Raw genomic sequence first — 12,259 nt, forward strand, 5'->3', positions numbered from 1 at the left:
ACAGGATGGTAGATATATAAAGGGATTGTATTGTCTCTATATTCAAATTCATTAACTGATGTATCGTGTGCCCATCCCAAACGGATGTAGAAGGCTGTGAAGACCAATGCCCTGCTAATTTTCTAATAGAAATCTTCAAAAAGAGACCATTTCTGATTATTTTGAAACCAGTGACCGTAGAGATGAACATGGTAACAGGAAATCTATAATCTCCATGAAGATGAAAAAGTGAGGCCCTCACGCACGTTTGTGGCCTGTCACGTCCGGTCGGGGGTCCTTATCTTTTACGGATGTCAACAGGCATTCGTCAAGCGGAGTCAGCGAGCCATTTTGGCCCTCCCCTGCTTTCACACTCCCACGGAGAACATCTGCCCCAGACAATGACTTGAGCGTGGTCCAGCTGGTAGGGCTGGACCCAGGGGTGCTATCTTGAAAAGGGTGCAGGAAAGGATAGGTGATTGCGTAAGAAAAGACAGTGTATAGATGAAAATGCGTACAATATTCGTGTGCATTGCTGCAAAACTATTGTATTTGTGGTATTTGTACGAGCTCACCATCACCTCCCGAGAAATAAAATTATTCGTTATTATGATACACTACCAAAATCACTAAAACGAACATTTCAGCAATACCTGTCTGTCAGATACCAGTATGTCTGCCTGTAGTGTTACGATTTCACCGGAAAGATTTCCCGAAGAAAGAATTCTAACGAACAAGTTTAAGATAAAGACAACGATTATTGTAGTCTCACATTTTCTTGTGTTCTTGGAATATTGACTGCTTCCGTGGGATGACACCAGATGTGCGAGAAATTACCTGTATCACTGTAAACAACAATTAGCACACTAACACTATAGTAGATCATGGGGTGCTTCGTAAGATCAGATAATAACTAATTTATCAATTAACACATTCTCCTGTTAAAGGAGGTGCGAAAACCGGAAGGTGTTATGGTAAAAAATAATAAAAGTTTCCGCCATTTTGGAAACTAAAAGACAACGGCTATTACTTAGTATTTATTAATTAACAGTGAAGTGTCATACTAATTACACCGGTGTAGTATTTTAGAGTGTTTCTGTGTGAGAGTGTTTCTTCTACAATAAAACTATAGCCTCGTATGGTTGTTGTTGAGGTTAGTTGTCCATTTATTCCGTGCAGAATAAGGGAACCAGTAAGGAAAATACTGAAACATGGGAAACACTGCGAGATCTTTCACCTGTGTGAAAGTGAATCTGAGTCCCTTGAAGACAAATTCCTGAGATTATTGGATTCTGCTACAAGACAGTAATCTCGGGCGATGGCTTCTGTCGCCATATTCTTTAAGTTGTCATTCAAAAAGGGGGTAGGACATCATTACCCCCTTTTTATATCAACAGCCCGATACCAGGAGTTTCCCGTCCATGTTTGACATTTTACAAAGAGAATTCATTTTAATCTGAAATAAATGAAGAAAATGAAACTCAGAATATGCTTTAAAATGGCTGTAAAGCTTTATTACATTATACAGAGATGCACCATGTCACATGCAAGTCAAACATGACGATTTTTCCTCACTATCTAATATACACATGTACAACCTCGGTCCCAGGAAAATTCCCAACTGCCTAGGATCGAGATTGGCTATTATGTACAAATTTGGACAATAAATACATTTACAATATAAACTATGACTGTAATTCTAAAGTCCTCTTTCCCGCTCATTCGGAGTATTGTGACGTTGTTTATTTTGGGCCAATGCATTTTACTAAAGATTTGCCTACTGTTAAAAAAAATCAAATCGCCACACTCTTATGATAATTGCCAATAATTTTCGCCCACAAAATGTTGCTTCAAATTTGAACACGGTTAACCCGCAAACCTCGAACTCTGGGTTTGCGTGATTATTCACCCAGGTTATTTCCAGTGCATAGTACCATAGTGCATGGCATATTACATGTATGAAAAGTTATCACTAAGGTTCTCAAGCAGCGAATAATAAGATGACGTATTTACCTCGACCTTTTACCCAAAATGGGGTTTAGTCCCTATGATATTCTTCAAAAAGAAGAAGCAATTATAGTAAAAGAGTGACGTCTTGCAACTACGTTAATCTATCCATCCATCAACCGATTGTAATAACCTTGACCGAAGGTCATGTGATTTGGCAGTACAGAGTTGGATTACCCATAATCCTTTGCACATCAGTCCCGGTATTTCTTATCCAATCGATCTTGATTGGTTCAATTTAATCGTACTAAAAGTTAAGGATTGCGTACTATAACATTTTAAAATTTGAGAATCTTCTCAAATGAGTGGTTGAAGGAAGTAAACTTCTTAAAAATGTCAAGTTTCTCTATAAATCATTTGATCAGGTCTCTCGGCAATGTTAAGATCAGCAACAGGCACAAATCTGTGTCCTTCCTTGAGATAATTTAACTTACATTCCGAGCAAGCTTATCCTCAGAAAATCTGCACTGTACTAATGTATTTTCTCTCAAATTTTACCATGTTTTTAACTATACATGACACCTCAGAAAGAAATTAGGGATTCTGCAGCTTTCAGTGGTACTTTCGACATGAAGGTCAGAAACGTATCTACAATCACTATATCCTGACGTATATAGGGAACGGCTAACGTAAATGATTATTCGGCTTTTATTCAGAATGTAAATAGTTGAATTGGAAAAGTTCAACACAAGTAAGCTTACAGTACGTTTACAGCCTCTTGAAGAAAAAACTATTCGTACAGCTCTAAAATGCCTTTTGCAGCGGTACGAATTATCAAGATTTTGTCTTATGATCCTCAGATAAGCAAATGAGTTGTGTGATTGTCCAGTCACGAAAGAAAAAAAGGGTGATAGGTCACCGTGGTAATTTTCTAACCACATAGAATGGAAAAACCGAAATACAATTCCCCTACATACATGGTTAGTTACTGTAGCCTGAAAAATCACTGCACCTGTTTGGCCAAAACACTACACAGTTCTTCAAATTACAAAATAATTATTTAATGAACAGACCTTGTTTTTGCGTCTTTAACGGGTATCACAGACAACATACATGTACGCAATGTAATATCAGCTGAAAGCAATATTATGCCTTTTAGGGGTATGAGTCATAAAACATTGTATGAGCACTTGTTCGAGAACATAGAGAGAGTATTCGACACGTGAATATATGTTAATTGAACACGATTTAGAAAGATGGTATAGCTGAAAAAGTGACATACGTTATTTTCCCCCTTTTATCCCTCGTGGTTGAACGAATTCAGGCCTAGCCAAATACATGGTATATTGTCTTTAAACAAAGCTCGCTCGCACCTATAAAGGCCTAAATTACCTTTGTTCTACTGTCTTATCAAAGAGGTATCAGGGCAAATTTTCATAACATCGACCCTCAAGAATCAGCTTCATGGGGCTCGATAGGCAAGGGCAAATAAGCGTAATGTACCACTCTTCCACGGAAGTGCAGGGTCAACACGCCAACGATAAAATTGTGAAAATTCAGTTGTATTTATGTACATTGAAGTCTAGCTTATACGGAAAAGTTGCTGCGAGGGGATCTCAATCTTCTCAAGCTCGCTCGCAGCGGCGTGGAGGTTATTTAGGTGACGCTTGGACAATATTGCACAGATACTCAGACAATTCAGAATACTTAGTAAGAAATACAAGTCAGTCATATGCGTTAGATACACCGTGTTCGTCTGCATGACCGGAACAAAATGGAGTCACGGTAAAATAATTCGATTCGTATACCCATGGAAATCGAAAAATTGACTTACCACGATATATTGGTATCTCTGAAGGTGTCGATGAAGCCGGCCTTAACCAGATAACTTATGAAAAATATGAGTTCATGGAAAAAAACAATAAAATGTATTTGCATTCTTCATTTACCCAGGTTTGAACGTATTTCAATTCGTGTTTCATTGGAGGACATTTATATTTTTTACAGAGGCATCATCTCGCTTCTTTAAAATAAAGCATTAAACCCAGCTTAAAGTAACATCATCAAAATCCAACGAAATGATAAAACACAGAGAAATATCTCACGTCAAGTCACTAACCAAACACACTCAATACAATTCACAATGGAGAATCTACTGAGGCGCACTTACAAAATCCAGAAATATTCGTAAAATGTTACACAGAATGCAGTAAATTAGTTCCTAAATTCGTGTCATTTTAGGTACCGCGGATTGATATTCGCACAAAAACAAAAAATTTAACACGCCATTTTGCATGAAAAAATGCCGCCAAGTTTAAACCATATCTTAAAATGAGCATTGTCAACGTTCTTCGAAATTGGAATAAAAGCCGTTAGTCGCCTTCGAAATAAAAAAATAAAGGCCCAATAATCCCCGTGTATTTCCCAATATTCATACAGGTACGTTCTTATTAAATAAATGTATACCATTGAAAATAGATAAATTTAACACTTTGAATTTCTCCGGAAGCTCTCGTTTCTGCAAACTGCGCTACGACACTCGCGAGGACGTACACAGGGAGTGATTGGGCTCTTATTTAGGAAAACTTTTCGCAGGATGTTTGGGATTTTTTTCTGTTCCGCAGAAGTAAATATAACACGAGTTTAGAAACGCACATTATTCGATTCAAATTCAAATACAAACCTAAAGTGAGTCATACAAATCATTCAAAGAGACATAATGATGTGAATTTAGTGTAAAAAGTGAAGTTTTATTCTCGTCGTTCATGGTAACAATCACGCAATGGGAGACAGCCTGTAACCTATGCTCGATTTGAATTTTCAAATCACAGTGGCAACGTTGATTTCACTCTAAGAGCAAAGACGATTATAAAATCTGAGTTTCACCATGAAAACCTTCTTTCGAACGTAAATACTCTCCTTAAAAGTATTACTATGCAACAAAGAACAAAAATCGTTCGTATTTTATGCACTTCTGCCACATCAAGTGGTTAAGCAGTGCGCGGAAGAATGAAGTGGAATTCATCCTCAACATCCGGGCCACCATTTTCAAATTGAATCTTTCCACCCTCCTCTACTTCCTCTCCGTTTGGTTGCAGCAATATCCTTTTGTTCACAGCCCCACACAATAACAATAGCCTCCGTGATGTATGTTTCACCCGGCCTATATTTTTGCAGTTCATGATTCACGACACAGGAATACAAATAGAAAATTATATGTAATTACATGTAATTACTGCTTCGCGATGACGAATTTGAATTGCGTGACCCATTGTATCGTGCTGAGAGGCGAAAGTAGACGTTTGTTGGTTTGTGGAATGCTTCGAGGACGTGCTCGAAAATGTTAAAACAAAGTTTAACACCTTCTTGCCGAAAAGAGCTATGATAACATTTCAGGCATGACCTTTCTGAAGCGCCGCGCAAACAAGCGATCGCAGCTACCTGCAATGTTAATCGCTGCTATGAGCGACAAAAAATCTCTCGTCTGACGGTAAAACTAGAAATGGCTGGGTTTGATATTGACTCACAGGTCGCTTCGAAGTGCGGTGACCAACGCAAACGAGCGATTATGGTCGCCTGCAATTTAAATTGCAGGTCGCAGCGACATAAATCGCTTGTTTCTGGGGCAGTTAAAGGTGGTCTTGATCAGAACGTCTCTGTGACTCCGCTTGTAAATCAGCCAGCTCAGATAATGAAGCAGAGACCGTTGCGTTGTGAACAGTTTTATAAACTGGAACTGCCACTCCAATGAATAGAAAACGTGTTTTAATTTCATGCCATATATTTTCATAAATTTTCATGTGTTTGACTATGTTGTTTTTGTGTTACATCCAACACTTGCACTCAAAAAATAAAGTTATAAATAACTTTATAATTCACATACATGTACGATTATTTTTGACCCGATACTTTACAAATCTAACTGAAAGAAACCAAACCGTCTCCCATTGCTGCACAAAACATCAAAATATCAAAGTCAATTATACTCAAGCACTAAATCTTGCTGCGATTTTATCAAATCTTTACCCTTCTAAAACACTCAAAAATAGAACCATTCAGAGCAAATGTGTACGCGATTCATCCAAAAATCTAGGTTTGATCATAAAGTTCATGCGCATTAATAGCCATGCTCATTAATATTTATTATATTCATACACCTCGAATCAACCAATAGGATCTCACCGACGACTCCGACCCAAAGGCTCATGGGAAGTTTTTGATCAACAACAAAAAGTTAGTTGGAATTGTACTTAATTTAAAGGCCCGCACCGTCCGTGTATATTGTATTTACTCGTGATCGAGTAAATGGAAATTAACAAGTGATAACGCAGTTGTTATGCACGCAAATTTGCTGAAACATGGTTTTTATAGTACCTGTATATCATTCTAGACAAAGGCATTTGTTGAGATTACATTTACAACTCGGTACGAATATACACAGTTGAAAATATCAAATTCAAATTCAGCTTTCACATTTTTAAACGAATGGAGATGGCCTTTAACACAATATCATACCAAGGTATCAACGACACTGGATCCGTTGCACAAATATTGTGCGTTAGGAGCATGATGCAGAAAATTGGTAGAAAACCTATGAAATTTATTACAAGCTTTACGATTGGTTGACAGAAATGAGGTGTGGTCCAACCACCACGCTTGTAGCAATTTAAATTGGTACTCAACATGCAGGGCGTGCTAAAATTTATTACGCTTCAAAATTGTAGGGAATGCCTCTCTACATTTCGGAGGTACGCAGGCTTAATTCATATGTACAGGCTGTATAGTAGAAGGAAGTGTTGATTTAGATCGGCTAAAAATACGTCCTCATGTAGATATCAATACGAATCGGGCGGGCTTCTCATAATTTCCATTCACTGTAAATGACTTATTCCTATGTGACATTACTGTAATTAGTTACTGAATGTAACAGTTTGGCTTGTTTTTGCCTAGAACACAGGCTTACGACTCACACAGAAACACTAGAGGGGTTTAGCTACGTCATGTGTTACGAGTGCAACTACAACTCATGTGATTTTCGGCGTCATCCTCAATAATTGCTGGTTTTATCTAAAGGAGTGCGGTGCATGTATGGTCTAAAGTGCATCTTGCACCATAGTGGCATCCAACACTTCTACGAGCAGTTTATAAGAGGCAGTATCGTTCTCCCTACACCTTCAGATATGCTATGAGCAGCACAGTCTGCCTGTTCCGGTATTCTGTTTACAAAGCCCGCTTAGTGTCTATCTTTGCATTGAATTGGAGAAACCCAGGTAAATCTATGAAATACTCTCCTTAATATCGGCGCTCATTAGGATGTATCGGGTGATGGGCCGGTTGAATACTGCCTTTAGAAAACTGCTGCTTCTACCAACAGTATTCAAGCATCACCCTTCCGCCGCAGCGTAGCCGTTCCCGTAACTAGGGACGTTGAGAAACCTCTCCTCTACCAAGAGATTCTAAGAACAACGAACGCTTGTTTAAGATAACGCGAACACTATTTATCTAACATTCTACATTTTTGACAAATAAATAGCATTATTGTTATTGCTGAAGTCCATTTTGATTAACGTATGGTTACATCGGTACACGGGATGGCTGTTACATAAAAGTCATGTATTCACTTTTATTGTAGGCCGAACTTTATAATTACCATAAAGACGATTCCTCATCGGGGCCAACATAGAGGAAATGGACTTCGGTTAATTGTACAAGGCTGTCTTAGAACCTCTCTAGTTCTTATCATCAACACACTTCTCATACTTCCATAAATATCAGCATATTTTTCGTGGGAAGATAGAAAAATAATTCACCTTAAGGAGTCAGCATCTGTAACCATATTTTTCTCGTTGTTATAGCTCTAATTCTCAGCAGAACAATTCATATTTTTTTGTCAACATTCACAAAATAAGAGATTCACCTTATGTTTTACCCATCTATAATATCATCTTGATTTATCTCAAGTTTGCCGTATTAGCATTGCTGAACAGTAGTGCTGGCGACGCTGACTTCGAAGATAGCCATGGGTTCCGCCATAATGGGTTGGGCAGGGACCAGTGCTGCGTTAGACAGAAGAGACAGAAGTTGAAAATAGGAGTGGTTGTTGTAGCAGTTCTGAGTCTCTGGCAATAACGCGCTCGTATCTTCAAAGAGAGTGATTCGAGGATACTATAAACCCCCAAATGTGGTTGGTTTTTTTTTACGAATAAGATCGATGCACCAAAAAAAATTGCGATTGTTACATTGGAAAATTTTTTCACAGTTCGCAAAAATACGAAAATGCACCAGCCTGTTCCCTTGACAGTGGTTTTCTCTTTTTAACATTTAGATAAATTAGTGATGAATCCCAAAATCGTGAAAATTTTTAATTACACATTGTCGCGAAAAGAAGAGGCATGTAAATTTTGCTGTTTTTAGTAAAGAATGATGCAATTGTCATCGGGCAAACTTGAGATAGATGAAGTTGATTTTTTTGGCTAGCACGCTGATATATTCACACAAATGCAAACTAAGGGGTCAGAGTCGTCGCACTAAGGAGTCAGGAGCTACTATCGAGGGAAGACAGGTAAAAAGGGCTTTTGGACGAACTCGAGTTCTTAAAATAACAAGAAAATCACAAAATTGCATTATATGTCACAGCATCAAAAGGTAAATGTTGTGAATAGTTCACCCTCCAGTGCGGTAGTTTCTCAACAGTAAAGTAAAATGCATTTACCTACATCCAAATACATTGTATAACCTAGTGACGCTTATGAAAATTAAACTGTGCTATGGATTGTGGAGGGTTAACTGTGGGTTTTCTCTTTTAGCCGTGTCACAATTAAATAAAGGAATGCATTCAAACCATAAAATTGTCCCTTAAATCCGTTTGCAAAAGAACAAAGTGGGGCATACTTTACGTACGATTTCGCTTGCACAAAACACCTGATAAAATGAAGGTAATGAGACCACCTCATTTGGTAGACAAGATCCTCATCTCCAGAGGCCCCGATTCTCTTGCCCGATTCAATAGTTAATACATGTATTTTACATTACCAAATTATAAAAACGACTAGGATTGTCTGAACACTTAGATTTACACGGAATATACATCATAAAACAAAAATATAGTGACGTAGTCTTGTCTACATTATCTTGTTGACGTCAGTATGACACACGTGAGACCACCATTTTGAAATAAACGTGTATCGGCGCCGCGTTATGTAAAATTAGAATGTCATACATTATCATCAGCGAAATTTAAAAAAATCCATATATACGTATATATTATATACACACACTTTATTTCGCAGCCTCGTTTCCATAAACTGAACCCGCCCAATCTCGAGAGGTTATGAAAAATGACTTCGCTACGCGCAGTTGTCGATAGTTCAGGCAATAAAATTCACATATTTGGAGGCAATTTGCGAGTCAATACTGCTCCTATCACGCAAAAATAACCTTTTCGGAGGCCTGAGGGTACAACACTCTGATGTCGAACTTCAAACACTTGAAATATAATATTTTTGAGAACAAACACAAAAATGTGCGGAATCGGGTAACCTTACAAAATAACATGAAAGCGAAATGGCGAAGTGTCAGAGGTCATGTGATAGAACGTCTGAAGTAGCCACGTCACGTGGTTAGCGGTCACGTGGTTTGCAATGAAGAGGTCTATACACTTTTCTACGCACGAAGACTTGGTGAACAGAACTTTTTCCACGAACCCCTGTCGTAATGTTGCCGGAGAATACACTGGTCCTTTTCTTGAATTTCCAAGATATGCTGCCTATTTGGAATGCGAAATATTCGAATATACTACAGTTACATCACTTCCACATTTTCGGAGTTGGCCGATCAATTCAGTGATGAGACGTCCTCTAAAAAGATGCCCGTTGTGCCTATTCAGTGACGACTGTCTTTATATAGAAGAAATCAGACAAATATACGCCGTGCAAATCTAAGTAATTTCAGTTTAAAATTTTCATATTAATAAAATTAGTTTCCAGTCCCAGCTCCATAGGCGCCATGTTTATGACGTCATTATGTGAGTAATGACGTTTGGCACATAGAATTTTGTCCGTACCATGGGTATTGCGGGAGGTATGATTGGGGTACGGGTGGGGCATTGGCTGGACTGAGTTCCTGCCACGTTGTCGTAGGGCTGACTGAGCTATGAGGTGGCATGACTGAGATATTGTTCGTCTGGGGCACGTTTGTTTGGCCATTTTGTGACGTAGGTGTTGATCCATCTGACTGTCCCTGTGGGGTCGGCGTATGCGGCGTTGGCGGCGTCTGTTGTAATCCGTTGCCGTTGTGTTGCGGCGTCGTTGACTGTGACTGAGGTGGTGTTTGTCCTTGGGGGCAGGGTTGTTGCTGTTTCATGATCTTCTTTAACTTTGAACGCTTGTTTTGGAACCATATTTTTACCTGGAAGTATAGAGAGCCGCAATTAGGTTAAACTTTAAATAATCCTGAAGAGTTTGGTGAGGGAAGGTATAGTAGCTGAAATTGCAAGATTCATGATGCAGTCTACCAGTTGATGAAAATTCTCCAACCCAGTAGAGCTAATCTGAAAACAACCCAAAAAAACATCCCGGACTTTGGAGTAGAACAGTATAGAACGGTCAAAACATATTTTAAAAGGAAAGAACCAAAGATCTCAAATGTAGGACTAACATTAGCCAGACATTTACTACTAGAGCACCGCAGGAAGAGGTTTTCATAGTGCATCAGGTAATGCATTATTCCACAATGCACTAGAAGGCTACCTGGGTAGGTCATCTTGTTGGATCTATCAATGGCCCTGCTTTAAAAGGTAACGGCAAAAGCACTGAAGTGTAGTACATGTTGTGTAATGCACAGGGCGGCACGTAGAATGCACAACTAAAACACAGTGCTGACGTCATCTGATACTGGTACTGGTATTGTGATGAATTCCTTCACTCTCTGATTATATAGACTCAAATAACATTTGATGATATTCATGGGGCAATTTTCTAGGCAATTACTGTTGTAATTTATTTCGAATCCCGCCAGAAATAATTGGAGTCCGTAATTAACCCACAGCATGTTTTACAGTGTACATTGTACCGTGTGCTCCATCGCGGGTTGTATCCGTCGGAAAAAACACGAATCCGTATCGGTGCAGTGCTATCAACCATTCAATACCTGAACAAGGTACAAGCATAAACAAATGTTGCCTAACTGCCTGTACGAGGTGGTCCTTAATTTGTAAGCTGAAGATCGTTTGTTAAAATTTGTTATTAACACGTACTAAATATGCATTCTGTATCTCAAGTGAACAAAAAAAAAATCAACACACAAGTGCTATAAGTGTGCTATTACTGAACGGGAAACAACTAACGGAATAACTTCACCTCTGAAAGTAGCTATCATGTCAACTTTGCTTTCAAATGCAACGGAAGGCTTTCAAATGCAACATGATATTTAGGTGTAAAGTTCAGCATATTTCCAATCTTCACCACGTCGTCAGAATTTCATCATTGTTCGTTTTTAATTTTAGCAACACCAGTGTTGTAGTGTAGTATTGCTCGCCATGGGCAGGTTTTGATATTGGAAATGAAACAACTTGTTTGATCAATTATACTATTCTTCAAAGTTAACACGTTTTTTTTCAGAGGGTAAAGTCACAAAATGCCTCGATACGTATTTCTATTTTTTGCTCTATTACTTTCAAACCGATGTATTTTGAAACATTGCGATGATGCATCATTTGTTAGCAGTAAAAAAGATTTTTGATAATCATTTTGCATTGATGTTGACATGAATTTCAAACCGATGTATTTTGAAACATTGCGATGGCGCATCATTTTTTGGCAGTAAAAACGATTTTTGATGATCATTTTGCTTTGATGTTGACACTGGCAGTAGTGTAAATTAGTTTCTCAATGGAATTTTGGCGTTCTCAAATGCATTGCAAAAAGGCGACTTACTTTCATGGTTTTTTTCATGTTTTAATGGGTACGTCGATCGTATTTAATCGAGGGAAAGGAAACAAAGTTATCACACCCTGCCGTATGGCAGTTATCATGCATGCATCTTTGCTGAAACTTGGTGTACATAGTATGTGTATATCTGTCCACACAACGGCTGTGTTAAAATTCATATTAAAAGTTCGTATTTACGCCGTTGGAAATTTTCAGATGCAATTACAAATTCATTTTTTTCAACTTACGTTTGCCTTTAAACGCTCTACATATGCTATGTCAGTTTGGCTCACATCGCCCTGTAATCCATACTAATACTTGCTATTATTGATACAAAGATCATCTGATCAATCAATAAAAGGTTAGATGGTATTAAGTCCAAGTCTGTTATGATCATATTTCTTACA

At 38.3% G+C, this 12,259-nt stretch overlaps 1 protein-coding gene across 1 annotated transcript in view; it reads right to left on the bottom strand.

Moving 5' to 3' along the window:
- Positions 1 to 1,468: 1,468 nt before the first annotated feature.
- Positions 1,469 to 12,259, bottom strand: part of LOC135497656 (homeobox protein DLL-1-like) — a 34,152-nt gene continuing 23,361 nt past the window's right edge. The window contains exon 3 of the mRNA XM_064787487.1: positions 1,469 to 10,332. Within this exon, the coding sequence (XP_064643557.1) occupies positions 9,946 to 10,332 (387 nt within the window). The 3' untranslated portion in view covers positions 1,469 to 9,945. The remainder of the gene's footprint in view (positions 10,333 to 12,259) is intronic.

Source organism: Lineus longissimus, chromosome 13, assembly GCF_910592395.1.
Source record: "Lineus longissimus chromosome 13, tnLinLong1.2, whole genome shotgun sequence".
Lineage (NCBI taxonomy): Eukaryota > Metazoa > Nemertea > Pilidiophora > Heteronemertea > Lineidae > Lineus > Lineus longissimus.